General features: G+C 48.3%; 1 protein-coding gene across 3 annotated transcripts in view; it reads left to right on the top strand.

The window, feature by feature from the left end:
- GJC1 (gap junction protein gamma 1) overlaps window positions 1-16,496 on the top strand; it is a 33,291-nt gene extending 16,795 nt beyond the window's left edge. For 2 of the 3 annotated variants that reach the window (XM_058041824.1, XM_058041825.1), the window contains exons 2-4: window positions 12,629-12,742; window positions 14,671-14,740; window positions 14,849-16,496. In XM_058041824.1, coding sequence (XP_057897807.1) covers window positions 14,868-16,049 — 1,182 coding nt within the window. In that variant the 5' untranslated portion in view covers window positions 12,629-12,742; window positions 14,671-14,740; window positions 14,849-14,867 and the 3' untranslated portion in view covers window positions 16,050-16,496. Of the gene's footprint in view, window positions 1-12,628; window positions 12,743-14,667; window positions 14,741-14,848 lie in introns of all 3 variants that reach the window. The other variant, XM_058041826.1, reaches the window with a different exon arrangement.
- Window positions 16,497-19,400: the final 2,904 nt, after the last annotated feature.

Here is a 19,400-nt window from a genome sequence, read left to right as displayed (position 1 = left end):
GGGTGCCCAGAGCAGCTGGGGCTGCCCTGGATCCCTGGCAGTGCCCAAGGCCGGGTTGGGCAGGATTTGGAGCACCCTGGAACAGGGGACATTAAAATGAGGTGTTCCACCATGAGTGTGGTCAGGCCCTGGCACAGGGTGCCCGGTGAAGCTGTGGCTGCCCTTGCATCCTTGGCAGTGCCCAAGGACAGAGGTTAGAGAACCCTGGGACAGTGGAAGGTGTCCCTGCCATGGCAGGGGGAGGAACAAGAGCTTTAAAGTCCCTTCCAACCCAAACCAGGCTGTGATTGTGTGACAGCCCACCAAACAGCCAGCGGTTCCTTATCGGGAGCGATCTTATCTGCAGCTAATTCCCCTTTGAGAGAGTGAGCGAGCTGTGAAACGGCAGCTCAATTACCCTTTGTTTTTAGGATGTTTTTGCGGCAGACCTGCTGGGCTCTGTTAGGAAGTCACCCAACAGAGGTGATCTGCTGGCTCCTTAACAAAATGTCACCAGCCCCTAAAATCTTGGAAATGAGAAGCTGGGAGAAGTTTGGCACTGCTGTCCTGACTGTGAACACGGCAGATGCTCAATTACCCTTTGTTTTTAGGGTTTTTTTGTGGCAGACGCTCAATTACCCTTTGTTTTTAGGGTTTTTTTGTGGCAGACCTGCTGGGCTCTGTTAGGAAGTCACCCAGTAGAGGTGATCTGCTGGCAGATACTCAATTACCCTTTGTTTTTAGGGTTTTTTTGTGGCAGACCTGCTGGGCTCTGTTAGGAAGTCACCCAACAGAGGTGATCTGCTGGCTCCTTAACAAAATGTCACCAGCCCCTAAAATCTTGGAAATAAGAACCTGGGGGAATCTTGGCACTGCTGCCCTGACTGTGAACACGGCAGATGCTCAATTACTCTTTGTTTTTAGGATTTTTTGGTGGCAGACCTGCTGAGCTCTGGGTTAGGAAGTCACCCAGTAGAGGTGATCTGCTGGCTCCTTAACAAAATGTCACCAGCTTCCTAAAATCTTGGAAATGAGAAGCTGGGAGAAGTTTGGCACTGCTGCCCTGACTGTGACATGGCAGATCCTCAATTACTCTTTGTTTTTAGGATTTTTTTGTGGTAGACCTGCTGGGCTCTGTTAGGAAGTCACCCAGTAGAGGTGATCTGCTGGCTCCTTAACAGAATGTCACCAGCCCCTAAAATCTTGGAAATGAGAAGCTGGGAGAAGCTTGGAGCTGTTGTCCTGACTGTGACACAGCAGATGCTCAATTACTCTTTGTTTTTAGGATTTTTTTGTGAGCAGACCTGCTGGGCTCTGTTAGGAAGTCACCCAACAGAGGTGATCTGCTCCTTAACAAAAAGTCACCAGCTTCCTAAAATCTTATAAATAAGAACCTGGGGGAATCTTGGCACTGCTGCTCTGACTGTGACACGGCAGATGCTCAGTTACCCTTTGTTTTTAGGTTTTTTTGTGGCAGACCTGCTGGGCTCTGTTAGGAAGTCACCCAGTAGAGGTGATCTGCTGGCTCCTTAACAAAATGTCACCAGCCCCTAAAATCTTGGAAATGAGAACCTGAGGGAATCTTGGCACTGCTGCCCTGACCATAGCTGTGGCTGCAGAGTCTCAGTGGGATTTTCCTGCCTCCAGCAGCCCCATAACTCAGCACACACCATCCCCATGTCCCTTTGCTGTTCCCCTGTCAAATCTCACACCTGACTCAGCACTGGGGAGGTTGATCTGCCTTCACTTTGCTGCTAATTGTCCCAATTTGTGTCCCTAACAAGTCAGATGAAATCCTCGGCCAAGGGAGAGCAGTCAGGTGGAAAAACTGACCCGTCTGCCACTGTGTGCTTGGTGCAGAGTGCCTGGCACTGGGAAAAGGCTCCTGGCCTCCTTTCATCAAACAGGAGTTATTTCCAGCTGTTCTCAGGGGGAAAAGCCCCAGTTGGTGTGTGTGTGTTTCCCAGCTGGAGTGATGGAGCACAGGGAGTTCATCAGTGCTTCAGGTCTCTTCCCAAGGGAGTCTCAAAGTATTCAAGTCTTTCAGAAATGGACAGTTTTATGTTTCTTATTTCATTACAGGGAATTATTTTTTTTTTCAACAAATAAGTCACTTAGCGAATCTATGCATATTTATATTCTAAATTTTATCTTTGGCAAAATAAAGCTGTTAAGACTCCTGTTGAACTCAAGCTGGAGTAACATTTTAATGCCAATATGGCAATCTGCTGCCTTACTCTGCTCCTTGTCTCAGAATAAACTGTGTGTAAAACCAACTTTATTGAAACAAAACTCTTCAGCTGTTTCTGTGGTTGAGCAGCAACTTGGGAGAAGTTGAAGCAGCAGTAAAATGAGTGAAATGCTGGCTTGTGGTTCTGTGGTAAGGTGCTGTCCTTGGCTGTGTGTCCCAACACCATTGTTAGGAAAATTAATCCACAAACACCAGAGGTTTATGTCCAAAAAGGAGGCAGAGGAGTCCTTTGACTTTATTCCAATAAAGGGAGAGGCCGTGGGGCATCTCTCAAATTTTTGGAGGACTCAGCCTCCCTTTTTATCCCAATTTCCCTTCTCTCTTTCCCCATTGGCTGAGGTACTTGAGAGGTTCAGACTCACCAAAACACCTGATACCAAAGATTTCCCTTTAATGTATTACCCTCCTGTTTGGTGAAGTGCCAAAGGGCTCCAAGGCTTTCTGCTCCTCTGTGTCCCAACATGGGAACAATCCAGGCCAAGTTTAGCAGAGTTCTGAGTGCTGGGTGTCCTGAAATCCCCAGCATGGCAGGGAGGGTTTGCAGTGGTGATGTTTGCTTTGCAGTTTCCTCCTCTGCCTGTGTGCAGAGCTGCTCTTGTAGAAAATGTGCTGTGGATTTGGTGGAGTTGCAGGCTGAGGCAGTGGCTCCCACTAGACCAGACAGAGCTGGGGAATAAAACTCTTTTTTTATTTTTTTGAATGTAGGTCACAGAGAAGCAGCTGCCATGTTGCAGGATGGGTGACTGGGGAGGTTGTGGCAGACTGTGTCGGGCTCTGTGGTGTCTGTTTCATTTCCAAGCTGTTCATGGGAGCTTTTGAGGCTTATCTATGAAGCAAACACTGCCGTGGTTTCTCTTGACTGCCATGAGATGGTGGTGGGAGCGTGAGGTGTTCATCCCCATCCCGCTCAGCCAAGTGAGAACCTTTGATTTTGATGTACAGGAGCTGACAGAATTGCTCTCTTTTGGCTTCTCTCTCCTTCCCTGAGATGGCCATGAGAGTGATATTTGGGTCAGCTGCCTCCAGTGTGTCATTTTCTTTTGCCACTCATCCCTGTGAGCACAGAGGAGGAGCCCTGGGGAAACGCTGTGGAGCTGTTGGCTGTGATGGAATCGGGTGCAGTTAAAGGGGTGTTGTGGTTATTTGAGTCTCTGATCACATCCAGCCAGGGAGGGCTCTCTGATGCCTGAATGGAGCTGTGTGGAGTGAGTTTGGCCTTCCCCAGACCTCAGTGCCAGAGAGCTGCAGGATCCAGGTAAGCACAGGGATGTGCAGCCTGTCCAAAGGGTCCAGTCCTACTGCAGGGATCCAGGTGAGCACAGGGATGTGCAGCCTGTCCCTCTGTGCTTCCCAGGGGTGTAACACTCAGAGTTCTGTGTGTTCTATGCCTTCTTCCCTCTGGACCCTTGTGGGGAAGCAGATTGTTCCTCCTTGCCTTGTTGCAGACTCAGGGTTGTGGTCTGAGGTGGGCTCAGGTGCTGGGTTTGCATTGTCCAGGCTCTGCTCACCCCAAGTTTCAAGGCAGGGAGGTCTTTGATGCCTGACTGGAGCTGTGTGGAGTGAGTTTGGCCTTCCCCAGACCTCACTGCCAGGGAGCTGCAGGATCCAGGTAAGCACAGGGATGTGCAGCCTGTCCAAAGGGTCCAGTCCTGCTGCAGGATCCAGGTAAGCACAGGGATGTGCAGCCTGTCCAAAGGGTCCAGTCCTGCTGCAGGGATCCAGGTAAGCACAGGGATGTGCAGCCTGTCCCTCTGTGCAACCCTCAGAGTTCTGTGTGTTCTGTTCTTTCTTCCCTTTGGACCCTTGTGACTCTGTCTGGGGAAAGAGAATTGTTCCTCCTTGCCTCACTGCAGGGCCTGGGGTCGTGGCCTGAGGTTTGGTGACTCCACCACCTCCATTCCAGAACTTTATCACTCTTTCTATAAACAACTCTTTCCTAATATCCAACCTAAATTTCCCTTGGTGCAGTTTGAGATTGTGACCTCTGGTTGTGTCAGTTCCTGGAGAAAGAGCCCAGCCCCAGCTGAGCACAGGCACCCTTCAGGGGCTGTGAGAGTGATGAGGGCACCCCTGAGTCTCCTCTTCTCCAGGCTGGACCTGTCAGTTCCAGCATGACCCAGGGCTGCAGGAGCCCAGTTCCTACAGGAGCTGCTCAAACCATGTGGGCTCATGGGGTTAAACTGTGCTGGAGAAGAGCTGTGAGATGTTTGAGGCTGGAGGAGAGATGGTCATTCCCATCCTTTGGAAGGGCTGCTGATTGCTGAGTGTGTGTGAAGGGATTCAGGCTGACACAAACCCCACAATGGCTTCCAAAAATCTCCTGAGGTGACAGAGCCCAGTGTCCATTTCCCATGGTGTTGGGAAGGATGAAAGTTTGACAAGAAAGTCTCACAGATATGGATGCTCAGCAGAAATATTCTTGAATATAGAATTTGAAGAAAGAATAGAAATAAAAGCAAGTTTTGATATAAAAGAAAAGAATTGCTGAGCCAGTCTTACTGGATAACCAAGGAGGCAAAGGGTGTGTTAGTTAGAAGGGGTTTTTATGGCTTACAGCAAAGGATAAACCCATCTCAAACAAAATGTTTTTACCAAGCAGAAAGATAGCATAGGCAAACAAGTTAATAGAAAGAAGGTCTCAGAATTTTCCACTGCAAGAAAACTGAAATACAATTTCCAGCTTAAACTGTAATGTACTGACTTTGAGTGGTTGGAGAACAGTAACATGAATATGGTAATTACAGTAGTTATGATTGGCTGTAGATAAAAGTTAAGGTATAGATTGGTTCTACTGTGTGAAGATGTTCAGCAAAGAAAAGTATAGAATGCATTGTAACAAAAAGAAAAGTATAGAATGCATTGTAACCAAAACCAAAGTATAGAATGCATTTGTAACCAAAAGAAAAGTATAGAATGCATTGTAACCAAAACCAAAGTATAGAATGCATTTGTAACCTAAACTAAGGGTCTCTGGAGCTGACACCTGTGGGCACAGCTCTGTCACCCACGACCCTGGGCTGCTGTAACATCTTGGATGGAATAAACTGCATTTTGAGTACAATAAACTGCATTTTGGAGAGCCACCTGGAGTCTGTTGGCACTGCAGGCTCCTGCTCTCAGATGAACTCTGGTCAGATTCAGTTTGTCCTGTCCTGGTGCTGCTGGGAGGGTCCCACTGTCCCTGCCAGTCTCTGGGGTCTCTGTGGGCAGGATGACCCCAAAATGTGTTAGAATGTCTCTTTTCCCAGCTGAAGAAGGACTCAGGATTCTGCTGTTCTGATTCTCAAAGTTGTTTATTATTTCTTATCTATAAAATTCTTTCTCTGACCTGCCAAGGTCTGTCTGGCTGGTCGGGTTGAGGCACACTGGTGTTACCTTTTATATAAAAACTGCATGTACAATATTTACAATAATTTCCCAATATTCACCTATGTTAGACAGGGAGCTTCTACTCTAAACCAATCCAAAAGTGTCACCATCACCCAGAATATGGAGGCCAAGAAGATGAAGGAAGAAGGACACACCCAAATCCCTCCATCTTGGCTTCTAAAAACTCAAAATCCTACTTTTATATCTTGTAACAAACTGACTATCACTCTACTTAAGATTTCATTACTTGTTATTTGGAGAGTTTTGCATGGAGAATGAGCTATGGAATGGAGAGTTTTCCATGGATAATGAGGAGAGGAATGGAGAGTTTTCCATGGAAAATGAGCTATGGAATGGAGAGCTTTCCATGGATAATGAGGAGAGGAATGGAGAGTTTTCCATGGAGAATGAGCTATGGAATGGAGAGTTTTCCATGGATAATGAGGAGAGGAATGGAGAGTTTTCCATGGAAAATGAATCATGGAATGGAGAGTTTTCCATGGAAAATGAACTATGGAATGGAGAGTTTTCCATGGAAAATGAGGAGAGGAATGGAGAGTTTTCCATGGAAAATGAATCATGGAATGGAAAGTTTTCCATGGAAAATGAGGAGAGGAATGGTGAGTTTTCCATGGAGAATGAGCTATGGAATGGAGAGTTTTCCATGGAAAATGAATCACGGAATGGAAAGTTTTCCATGGAAAATGAGGAGAGGAATGGTGAGTTTTCCATGGAGAATGAGCTATGGAATGGAGAGTTTTCCATGGATAATGAGGAGAGGAATGGAGAGTTTTCCATGGAAAATGAGGAGAGGAATGGTGAGTTTTCCATGGAGAATGAACTATGGAATGATGAGTTTTCCATGGAAAATGAGCCATGGAATGGAGAGCTTTCCATGGAAAATGAGCCATAGAATTGTGAATTTTCCATGGAGAATGAGCTATGGAATGAAGAGTTTTCCATGGAGAGTGAGCTGTGGAATGATGAGTTTTCCATGGAGAGTGAGCTATGGAATGGAGAGTTTTCCATGGAAAATGAGGAGAGGAATGGAGAGCTTTCCATGGAAAATGAGCTATAGAATTGTGAGTCTTCCATGGAGAGCTACTTGGTAATTTTTTCCAAGGGCTAAAATTGAAGGCACAGGTGATCCCCTTAATCAGGCTCTGGAGTCCTGCAGGGGCAGCCAGAGGAATTTCCTAGATTTTTTTTTTTTGAGATTTCCTGGGTTCTGCCCTGCCCTGCACACGCTGCCTCCTGCAGCAGCCCTTCTTGCTGGAGGTGCAGCAAAAGCAGCTTTGGGCCAGCACAAAACACGTCGTGATTTCATCTGAATGTTGTCACTGCGGGGGAGTGTTGCTAAAATTGTCACTTGGCTTCATGTCAGCAGTACCTGGAGGGCACGCCGAGGCGACCAGAGCTTTATGTCTTAGCTGCTAATTCCAGTTTATCTGTGAGCTCCATGCTGCACTGGGGATATGTTGATTTTCAAACAGATACACACTTGACATCTTGATTTTTTTTGACAGCGTAAGAATCTTATTATATCCCTACCTCTTACCCATATTTTCCTGTTCTATTTATATCCCTCCCAGGAGCTGTGGTCTCATCATTCAGCGTGGGGTGGGTTGGTCTGGGAATCAGCAGAGCCTTGTTAGCATGCCTGGGATTGGAAGGCACCATTCACAAATGGTTTCCAAATTGACATTGACATTGTGGCTTTTTCCAAACCATTCTGTGCTGTTGCCACGTGAGCCCTGCCAGATGACAGAGGATTTATTTGAAAGAGCACTGTGTTCTCTCCAAAAAGTCCCAGCTTTTTCCTTCCTAAATATTCTATAAGATTAAAAATAAAATTCAGTGCACTCTTCTTATTCCTTTTCATCTTTATTGCTGAAAAAAGGAGTAAAATTGGTGGGGTTTGAACCCATTTCCTTCACAGAGGAGAGAAGAGTGGTAGTTGTGAGTTGTGTTATCCTCACATCCTTGCTCTGGTTCACTCAGGACAATGGAATTCCTGCTCAGGGAATGCAGGTGGCATCAGCACAACACTCACCAGGATTCAGGATTCAGAATGGTGCCTGAGTCCTCTGTCACCAGGATTCAGGCACCAGGATTCAGGATTCAGGGTTCAGAATGGTGCCTGAATCCTCTGTCACCAGGATTCAGGACTCAGAATGGTCCCTGAATCCTCTATCACCAGGATTCAGGATTCAGAATGGTGCCTGAATCCTCTGTCACCAGGATTCAGAATGGTCCCTGAATCCTCTGTCACCAGGATTCAGGATTCAGAATGGTCCCTGAATAATCCTCTGTCACCAGGATTCAGGATTCAGAATGGTGCCTGAATCCTCTGTCACCAGGATTCAGGATTCAGGATTCAGAATGGTCCCTGAATCCTCTGTCACCAGGATTCAGGATTCAGGATTCAGAATGGTCCCTGAATTCTCTGTCACCAGGATTCAGGATTCAGAATGGTCCTTGAATCCTCTGTCACCAGGATTCAGGATTCAGGATTCAGGATTCAGGATTCAGAATGGTCCCTGAGTCCTCTGTCACCAGGATCAGGATTCAGGATTCAGAATGGTGTCACCAGGATTCAGAATGGTCCCTGAATTCTCTGTCACCAGGATCAGGATTCAGGATTCAGAATGGTGCCTGAATCCTCTGTCACCAGGATTCAGGATTCAGAATGGTCATTGAATCCTCTGTCACCAGGATTCAGGATTCAGAATGGTCATTGAATCCTCTGTCACCAGGATTCAGGACTCAGAATGGTCATTGAATCCTCTGTCACCAGGATTCAGGATTCAGAATGGTGTCACCAGGACTCAGAATGGTCCCTGAATTCTCTGTCACCAGGATCAGGATTCAGGACTCAGAATGGTCATTGAATCCTCTGTTACCAGGATTCAGGATTCAGAATGGTGTCACCAGGATTCAGGCACCATTCCCATGCCAGGTCTGGCCACAGCTCTCTGCTTTCTTGAGCAGTAAAGTCTTACTCATTTTCCAGGAAAGGAACCCCTCTGCTTCCTCAAAAGTACTTGTAAATCATGTAATTTCTTACTTTTCAATGTAAATGAGATCTGAATGAATAATGCTAATTATTCATTCATCCTAATTCAAACACTATTTTAATTAGCCTGTAGGCTCAATTTCACTTTCATGCAGCATGAAACCTCTTTTGATTAACAACAGAATTGCCATGCATTTCTTCTTTTTTTTCCCTGCTCAGCACATGTCTTTTTGAACTGCTTAAAAACAAAACAAAACAAATAAATCATTAATAAATTAATCAAATTTCAGTAGCATGACCTGGGAAGACATAATTTAGGGAGGAAAAAAAGTCTTCTGTAGATATATTCATTCTCCTTGAGGCTATGAAGCCTTCAGGGAAGCCTTGTCTGAGGAGCTGCTGGTGAAATATGAAAATTTAGGGACCCTCCACCACTCCCTGCTATCAAAGGGCAGGGACACCTTCCACCAGTTTGTACTGGGCTGGGGCTAAGGGGCTCCAGTTTGTGCTGGGCTCAATCCAAGGGGCTCCAGTTTGTGCTGGGATGGATTCAAGGGGCTCCAGTTTGTGCTGGGATGGATTCAAGGGGATCCAGTTTGTGCTGGGCTGGAGTCAGGGGGCTCCAGTTTGTGCTGGGATGGAGTCAGAGGGTTCCAGTTTGTACTGGGCTGGGGCTAAGGGGCTCCAGTTTGGACTGGGCTCAATCCAAGGGGCTCCAGTTTGTACTGGGATGGATTCAAGGGGCTCCAGTTTGTGCTGGGATGGATTCAAGGGGATCCAGTTTGTGCTGGGCTGGGGTCAAGGGGTTCCAGTTTGTACTGGACTCAATCCAAGGGGCTCCAGTTTGTACTGGGCTGGAGTCAAGGGGCTCCAGTTTGTGCTGGGATGGATCCAAGGGGTTCCAATTTGTGCTGGGATGGATTCAAGGGGCTCCAGTTTGTGCTGGGATGGATTCAAGGGGCTCCAGTTTGTGCTGGGATGGAGTCAAGAGGCTCCAGTTTGTGCTGGGATGGAGTCAAGGGGCTCCAGTTTGTGCTGGGATGGAGTCAAGAGGCTCCAGTTTGTGCTGGGCTGGGGTCAAGGGGCTCCAGTTTGTGCTGGGATGGATTCAAGGGGATCCAGTTTGTACTGGGATGGAGTCAGGGGGCTCCAGTTTGTGCTGGGATGGAGTCAAGGGGCTCCAGTTTGCACTGGGATGGATTCAAGGGGATCCAGTTTGTGCTGGGCTGGAGTCAGGGGGCTCCAGTTTGTGCTGGGATGGAGTCAAGGGGCTCCAGTTTGTGCTGGGATGGAGTCAAGGGGCTCCAGTTTGTGCTGGGCTGGGGTCAAGGGGCTCCAGTTTGTGCTGGGATGGATTCAAGGGGATCCAGTTTGTACTGGGATGGAGTCAGGGGGCTCCAGTTTGTGCTGAGCTGGGCCCAGTCTGTGCCAGGACAAGGCCAGGAGATGGCTCCAAAGGTGTTTGGGATTTCACAGCCCTGAATGAAGCTGCCTTGGCACCCACATGGTGCTGCCCTCCAGGTCCTCTCCATCTCAGGGGAATGGGGACACTGCTGGTACATTTTAATTTCCTCCTGCCCCACTGCTGTCCCTGCCACACCTCAGCTGTCCCATCCAAGGGCTGGATTTGGAGGATTTTACAATAACTGCTGCTCCACACTGCAGTTCTTCCCATCCTGAGTGGTAGGAGGTCATCTCTGTTTGAGGAGAAAGCTGAAAGGAGGTGAAAATTTGAATGTTAAAATGTTTAAATTCATGGCCAACCCCCCATGGGCTGGGTAGAGGAGAGGGCACACCTGAGGGGCCATTCCCAGCTGTGTTAACTCCAGAAATTCTCCACCTGAAGCTCATTTCTTTTTTCCCATCTACCTGCTCCAAATTTTTCTTCATTTTCTCTGGATGTCAGAGCCTGCAAAGCTTTAATTCAGGAGCCAGCCCACTGTCACAGATAAACCTCCTGATATTTCATCATGGATCCTGCCCGCTCCAAGGAGCCTCCTCAGCTGGAAGTGCTGAAATGAACTTATGACAAATACAAGAAATGAAAGTCTCTCTCAAATGCACTTTCTGGCATGACTTAAATGAGCTGAAATTGCTGACATTCTGCCTTCCTCAGATGCGTGTCAGTGTCCATAGACTTTTCTTTCAAACATTGGAAAATTATTGAGTTAAATGTTGCCAGAAACAGCAGCTGCAGGAGCGGGGGTGTACATTGGGTGAAGGTTACTGTGATGTGGCTGGGTGCTGCAGAATGAGCCCCTCTAACCTTGGCTGATCCCAAACACAGAAGGATCAGGCACAATGAGCCCCTCTAACCTTGGCTGATCCCAAGGGCAGAAGGATCAGGCAGAGGAGAGGCAGAATGAGCCCCTCTAACCTTGGCTGATCCCAAATGCAGGAGGATCAGGCAGAATGAGCCCCTCTAACCTTGGCTGATCCCAAGGGCAGAAGGATCAGATAGAGGAGAGGCAGAATGAGCCCCTCTGACCTTGGCTGATCCCAAATACAGAAGGATCAGGCAGAATGAGCCCCTCTAACCTTGGCTGATCCCACAGAACGGAAGCAATTCCACTTGCAAGTTCTTGAGTTTGTTCTGCATTGAATTTGGATGGGCTGAACCTTTCCAAGACTTAATGACTGTCATTTTGCTTGAACCAAAACATTTCCTTAAAGCTCAGGAAGTTCTTTGCCTGCTCATGGGTCCTCCTGTGTTTGTCCCAGCAGTCAGGGCTAGGACTAAATGGACAAAGTGACATTTTCTTGGCAAAGCCAATCAGCTCTTGGGCAGCTTCAGAGCTCCACAGCCAGGACCCACTAATTGGTTGTTAAATTGGGTAAATCTTCCTGCATCCCAGGGCTGTGGCAGCCCCTGTATGTATCTGTACATGGCACTCTGCATTGATAAAACTGCTGGAATTCAGGTTGGGAATCACAGGAATGATTCCTGTGGTGTTTTTGGTACCTGTCTGCAGGTAGAAAATGCACTGTGAAAAGCTGGCATGGACCTTGAAGAAATTTCTCAGATGGGATGCAGCAGCTTGTCTAAAAGTAAAGATTCTCTCACTGAAATCTGCACTCATTTCAAACTTCCCTGTCCTTAACTCCTGAGGAATGTGACAGAATATGAAAATTTAAAGGCTGGTTCCTGCTGTTACTCCAAATTTACATTGGCAACAGTGGTTAATTAATTTCAAATTTACTCAGTAGTTTACTTTCAGTGAAAAGTGTGGCCCTGACATTTTCAGAGAATAAGAATTAGCCTCCTAAACTCCCGTGGGTTTTGTCTTGTTTTTAGTTGATGAATCTTGAGGGGGAGGATGTGCCTGTCCTGTTGGTGCCCAGGATGATGAGATGTCTGTCCTGTTGGTGCCCAGGATGATGAGATGTGGTGGCACAGGGGTTTTGGGGTTCCTCCTCTCTGTTAACCTCCTGTTCCAGATGTGGGGTTCACCTGCCTTTGCTGCCCATTGCCCTTCTCACCCCCAGACTCACTCCCCTCATCTGGACCCCAAATGTGAGTGGGAAATGCTGAGTGTGGGGTGTGTGAAGCACTGTCTCATCCCACTAACACAAAATTCAAGTGCTCTTGGGTGCCTTTCTGAAATGGGGGTGCCATTGCTGTAGGAAGGGACTGATCTGGGACTGGAACCTCTGTTCCCTTTGCCTGTTAAAAATGTGTTATTTCAGCCAGTGCTCTATGGAATGATGGCAGCAGGGATTTCAGCCAGTGCTGTATGGAGTGATGGCAGCAGGGAGAGCTTGGATGGAAGCCTTGGGAGGATTGCATGCACCTCTGATAGCTGTTATCTGTGGAACACAAATGACTCAAACATGTTCTTCAGGGCAGAGTACAGGTGGCCTGTCCACCTGAGGGAGGGCTGGGGATTTTTGTCCTAATTGGTAATTTTAATGACACATCATCATCCTAACTCATTGCTGTTGGGATTCGCTTTCATTTTCCTCCCATGTTTCCCAACTAAACAAATTGATCTTTGTAAATCACTCACTTTTAGGCATCCTCCCTGTCCCTCAGCTGGTTTTGAGCCTCCTGTCCCCACTCTCTGATGCTGGAGCAAGTGCTGAAGGATGCAGCCGCAGGCGCCCGGGGCTGTCTCGCTGACAAGGAGGTAAGATCACTGCCCTGGCTGCTGATTGCAGGTGACACAGCCAGGGCTCCATCCATCCCCTGCACTCTATCAACAGCCCTCCCTGAGACCCTGCTCCTTCAGGGGCCTCATTCCCTTCCCTGTTAACAGAGCACCCACAGCAACCTCTCCCCCTGTTACAAAACTGCTCCTGAGCTGCCCTGAGTGTGGTTCAGGCAGTTTAGGCTGTTCCAGCCTCCCCAGCAATCTGTGTTTTCCTCTGCTGGTAACTCCCATCTCCAGTTCTCAGCCTGCAAACTTGTGTCCCATGGGCCCATTTCCCAGCTGAGCTTGGGAAGATCAGCCTGGCTGCCAGGGATTTTCAGAGCTGCTGGAATTATGGAGCTGATCTTGCACCTAATATGGGAATCGTTTGTCAAGACTTTTGTTACTTCTAATCACTTAATATGGCTTTTTTTAATACTCTTTTGTGCTATTTTTTTTTCTCCCACCGTCATGAAGGGATAAATCAAATGTCCTGCACAACCCATCCACACCATATCCCTGCTCGTGGCTTTTCAGTGAAATACTGAATTCCACCAGAGGGAGATCATATTTGTATCCTTTAATTCTGCATTGCTTTCATCTCCTCACATTTCATTATTTTGCTTATAAACAACCCTGTAGTTACGTGGAAGAAGTTGAATAGTTCCAAGAATTAGTTTTCCTCCAGTTTCCTGGAATTTCCTCTGGTTAAGAGTAAGAATTGTTAAGAATAAGAATTCTTAATTTTTATTCTAATAATAAGAATTTCTTCAGGTTAAGATCAGAGTGCTAGAGATTTGTCCAGTTCTGGGTTCAGGTTCTGTCACCAAATGTTTTTCTGATGTAATAATTTCTTTTAATAATCTTTATGTCAAACTGATATATTTTTGACATCATCAAAAGTCTGAAAGATGCCTCATCCCCTGTTGCTCTAACAGTGTCCAGCAGTGTTTTATCAGTTTCACTCCTTGGAGCCCCAGGAGGGCCTGCAGTGTTGCTGGGTTTGCCAGACTGGAGTTTCCAAGGCTGGGATTTTCACTGTTAGGATTGCAAATTTAGTCCTGGAATGGTTTGGGGTGGAAGGGACCTTGCAGCCCATCCAGTGCCACCCCTGCCATGGCAGGGACACCTTCCACTGCCCCAGCTTGCTCCAAGCTCACTCCAACCTTAAACACTTGAACACTTCCAGGGATGCAGGGGTAGCCCCAGCTTCTCTGGGCAACCTGGGCTCTGCAGGCACTGGAATTTGGCAGGGCAGCCCCTGGCAGGCTGTGCCAGCCCCGCTCGGGAGCGCGGCCAGCCCCGGCAGTTCCGGCGCTCACTCAGCTCCTGCCAGCGCCCTCCCTTCTCCCCTCAGCCCCCTCCACTCGCTGCTCCTCTGAAAGTTTTGATAGGTGACTCTTTCCAACCAGGTTTTCGCTACAAAATCCATGCTGAAATCTTTTCTGAGCCTTGGAGGAAGGTTTTGAGCCTCCCAGTGGGGCTGGACCCAAATCCATCCACAGGATGGTTCGAGCATAGTTAGGAGCTCCTTGGCCCAGCCCTGTCCTTAGGCTGGCCCTGCAGGGTGGCACTGCTCAGGGTGGCACCAGGTTGTCCTGCCTTTGCATCACAGGTGGGCTGGGCCATCCCTTCCTGAATTAGGACAGCAGTGTGTCCCATGGGTTGTGGCTGAGACCATGATCACCAGCCCAGGCTTTAACAAATTAAAATAAATCCTTTTCTCAGTGGCCAACAGCGCCCAGAAATATCATGAGCACTTGTCTTCCCATCCACTGTGCTTTGGAGTCTTCAGCTTCCACTTTAAATGTTTCTATCAACCTATGACATTCAGAGCAGCTGTGTGTCTGTCTTGGGCTGGGAAGTAGCTTTGGGAGCGCTTTTTAAATGAAATTTTTCTAAACTGCTACTTTTTCTTCCAGCAGATTCCTCAAAAGCCTGCGGTGGAGACGTAGGATCTTCAAGCAAATTCTGGCAGTTGGATCCCGATAGCAGGTGGTGGTCACGAACATGGAGGGGTGTTGGGTGTAAAAGTTGAGTTTGAACCATTTAAGCTCGAGCTGGTAAACTCATAAATATGTGGGGGCTCTTTGTTTTTTTTAGATAAACTCATTTGACCACCATGAGTTGGAGTTTCCTGACCCGCCTGTTAGAGGAGATCCAGAACCACTCAACCTTTGTTGGCAAGATCTGGCTGACAGTGTTGATTGTGTTTCGGATCGTCCTGATCGCCGTGGGAGGAGAATCCATTTATTACGACGAGCAGAGCAAGTTTGTGTGCAACACGGAGCAGCCGGGCTGCGAGAACGTCTGCTACGACTCCTTCGCTCCTCTCTCCCACGTCAGGTTCTGGGTGTTCCAGATCATCCTCGTGGCCACTCCCTCGGTGCTCTACCTAGGCTATGCCATCCACAAAATCGCCAGGATGGTGGAGCACAGCGAGGCCACCAGGAGAGCCAGGAGGAGGAGCTTGCCCATCCGCTGGAAACAGCACCGGGGCTTGGAGGAAGCTGAGGGTGACCACGAGGAAGATCCCATGATGTACCCCGAGATCGAGGTGGAGAGCGTCAGGGAGAGCAAGGAGAAGCAGAGCCCGGCCAAAGCCAAGCACGACAGCCGGCGGCAGATCCGGGAGGACGGGCTCATGAGGATTTATGTCCTGCAGCTCCTGGCCAGGGCCCTGTTTGAGGTTGGCTTCCTGGTGGGGCAGTATTTCCTCTACGGCTTCCAGGTGAGCCCCGTGTTCGTGTGCAGCAGGAAGCCCTGCCCGCACAACGTCGATTGTTTCATTTCCAGGCCGACGGAAAAAACCATTTTCCTGCTGATAATGTACGGCGTGAGCTGCATGTGCCTGCTCCTGAACGTGTGGGAGATGCTGCACTTGGGCTTTGGCACCATCCGGGACACCTTGAACGCCAAGAAGAAGGAGATGGTTGACTCTGGGACCTTTAACTACCCCTTCACTTGGAACACACCCTCGGCTCCCCCGGGCTACAACATCTCCCTGAAGCCGGAGCAGATGCAGTGCACGGAGCTGGCCAACGCCAAGATGGCCTACAGGCAGAACAAAGCCAACATAGCTCAGGAACAGCAGTATGGCAGCAACGAGGGCAACATCCCCAGCGACCTGGAGATCCTGCAGAGGGAAATCAAAGTGGCTCAGGACCGCCTGGACCTCGCCATCCAGGCTTACAACAACCAAAACAACCCCAGCGGCTCCAGAGGGAAGAAATCCAAAGCTGGCTCCAACAAAAGCAGTGCCAGCAGCAAGTCAGGAGATGGGAAGAACTCGGTCTGGATTTAATGTTGGCTCAGTTGATATGCTGTGGTTTTTTTCCCCCCCTAGTTTATCATAACCAGCAGTCCCATGAATAATGGCTTCCATTAAGGGAATATTTGACTCTGCTGATTTTCAGGGATACCGTTGGCTCGTGATTCAGCCCCAGAAAGGGTTTATACACTGACTCTAGGACTTTAGAACTTTATTCTTTTGTCTTCCAAGTCAGGAGACAAATAGGTATATTTAATTCATTCTCATTGAACGGTTTATGCTGTATGTACAGTATTATAGTACATTTATTATGCACAATTTTTTTTGTATTTGTACACTGGATCTGATGTTACACTTTTTATATCAACAAGGACAAAGCAATGGATAGCCATTAGCATTTTGTTAATTTTATTATTGTTGTCTGCAGTTATGTCATTGTTCTTCCTTGTTTTCCAAGTAAAACTTTTTATAAAACTTTTCTATGCTGCGTTTCCAAAGTGCCTTGAATGTGAAGTGGAATCTCTGGGCTGCTCATGGGTGGGGAAAGATTTGGGAAACCTCTGTCAGTGGTGCTTCTTTACTAAATTAATGTGTTGCTTGCAACCTGGAAGTGTCATCCCATAAGCTCCTGTGTCCTACAGGCTCTTTCCTCTATGGAAAATGAATTATATGAAAAGTATGTGTGTGTGTAGGGAGCAGGAGTGCCAATTGTGGGGCAGAGAGGGCTCAGGGTTCCTCAAACACAGCAGAAAGGAGGAGACACTTCAAATTCCTGCAAAACATCCAGGAAAAAACTGAATAAAAATTCCTGCAAAACATCCAGGAAAAAAACTGAATGGAAATGTCTGGATTCAGTAACTCAGCGTGTTCCTGTGAGAGTGATGGGAAGAGAAATTTGTGAGGCCTTCTGTTGTGTAACACCCTGTGCCCAAGGGCAGGCAGTGCTACCTTTTGGGGAGGATTCCTGTGCTTTCCACATTAATGGGGTCAGATGGAGCCCTGGTAGCTCTGAGGGTGGAATCCCCTCCCTCTCCTGCAGCAGCACACACGAGCTGCCTGGGGAGTCTCAGCCCCCTCAGAATATCAATGATTCTGCCTTATTCCAGACCCCTCTTCCTTCCCTTCTGTCCAAGTTCTGTTCAGACACAGCAATATGTATAATTTAGCTTTCTGCTTGACAGACCAGCCCGACCTGGCATTCTGTGGGTTTGGCATTCAACTTGAATTTACAATTAGCAGAAGGGGAGTGAGGGACTGATGCCTTTGGCTCTGTCTTTCTGGCAGGGAGCCGGCTCTGCTGGGAGAGGCACTGATAAATGTCTCTGCTTTCTGCTGCTATTTATAAGGGATTCAGGACCTTGCTCTGCTCCCTTTCTTTTTTCAGCTTTCCATGCATTTTAATATCTTTTAGGGGCCTGTTTCAAGCAGGATTGTTCTCTTTCAAGGCTTCCTCTGTCCCTCCTCAGATCTGGATCAGGATTGATCCCAGAAGGATTGGGGTGGGAAGGGACCTTAAAGAGCATCTCATTCCACCCCTGCCATGGGCAAGGAGCCCTTCCATTATCCCAGGGTGCTCCAAGAATGTCCAGCCTGGCTTTGGACACTTCCAGGGATGCAGAAACAGCCACAGCTGCTCTGGGCAGCCTGGGAGCAGTGAGGGATGAGGACACAGATAATCCCTGCCCTATTCCTGTCCCACAGAACATCCAGGGGCAGTCCCCACATTAAATTCACTCCAAGGGGACATCAGCATGTCCTTGCTGTCCCCTCTGCCCGAACAGCTCCTGTAAATGGGTGTTGTGCTGACTTGTTTTGCTCTGTTTTCCCTCTGGGACAGCAGGCAGGCCAGGCATGGATCCAGACTATCCCTGAGCAAGCCCGCTGTGCCCAGAGCCAGCACAGCCCCTGTGGGAGCCCCTCTGGAGCTGGGGGCACCCTGAGAAGGGAATTGCCCCCCTGGCCTCTGGCACTGCCCCCTGGCTGCTCCGGGGCTGGAGGAGAGCCAGGCTGGTGTCTCCAAGGAAGTGAGAGTGCCCCAGGACGTGTGTGGCAAGTGGATGTGGGCAGGGGTGGCCCGCTGAGCTGTGTGGTCCAGGGCAGCTCTGCTGCTGTGTTTTGTGTTCCTCTGAACTGGCCTGGAGAAAGTCTCAGTGGTGGGCAGGGGCTCTGAGTGTGGCTGGGGAGCTGGGTGGAAACCAGGTCTGAAAATAGGAGGGAGAGGCATGGGAGCCTGGAGAGAAGCAGGGCTGGTGGCCACAGGGCACTCATCACCCCCAGCACTCCAGTTCCTCAGTTCAGTGTCCCTAATTCTGTTCAGTGTCCCAAAAAGGTGACATTTAACCCCATGTGGTGTTTTGGGAACAGCCTTTCCCCACTGAGAGCAGGGGAAATCCTCACTGCTCCCTTCAGTGTCCCAAAAATGTGACATTTAACCCCATGTGCTGCTTTGGGAGCAGCCTTTCCCCAGTGAGAGCAGGGAAAGTTCTCACTCCTCTCTTCCCAATCTATAGCAAATTCTGTCAAGGACTTAGAGCAGGCTCCCACCTGCTTTTGTATTATTTTGTGTGAAGTCCTGTGGGCTTCTGCCCACCCAGTGAATCCCTGTTAATGAGCAGAGTGTCCACAATATTCCAATCCCAGTGCTGGATTCATTCTGAAAATCCCAACTAATGGAGTTGTTTCTGTTGCTGCTTTTTATTTTCACTTCCATTGTGTACAAAGTGCACATTTGGGTTGGAGCTGAGCGTGTGTTGCTGGTTGTGGGGTCTGTCCCAGCTCTGTTCTGGCTGTGGCTGGTTTTGGAATATCAAACTTTGTTTTTCCTTTTGAAAAAAAAAACCCAATAATTTGCTTTAAAATGCTCTTGCTTTGGCTTAATTGAAATAAACATCCAGGAGAGACTTTGGGACAAAAAAAATGCCGGATGGAATTTGGATTTGTGGTGACATTTTAAAAAATTGTATTAAATCCAGTGGATTACTCCAGTCTGAGTGAGATGGCTTCTTTTTTCCAGCAATAGAATATGGGGAATGGGAGGAAGAGGGATATTTAACAATTTGTCTTAGAGCCACAATTTGGAAATTTTTTAGATGCGACCTTATTTAGGTCAACAAATAGCTCAGAATGAGATGAGAATAGGATGAGAACAACCACATTAGAAAAGGGAAAACCCACCAAGCTGGGAGAAGGTGGCAGAGAGGGAAATCTGCATTTCTGCATATGGATGAGAGGCGGGCAGGGTTTGCTGCCCCGCTGGTGGCTGTCACCGGGTGGCTCCGCTCGGTGTCCCCGCTGTCCCCTCGCTGCCAGCCTGACCCCGGGCTGCGGAAGGAGGCACGGGCTGTTTGTCCTGCCTGCAGCTGGCACCGAGCTGGGTTTGATTCC

The sequence above is a fragment of the Melospiza georgiana genome, chromosome 28 (assembly GCF_028018845.1).
Source record: "Melospiza georgiana isolate bMelGeo1 chromosome 28, bMelGeo1.pri, whole genome shotgun sequence".
Classification (NCBI taxonomy): Eukaryota; Metazoa; Chordata; class Aves; order Passeriformes; family Passerellidae; genus Melospiza; species Melospiza georgiana.
This window is presented reverse-complemented; position numbering and strand designations above follow the sequence as displayed.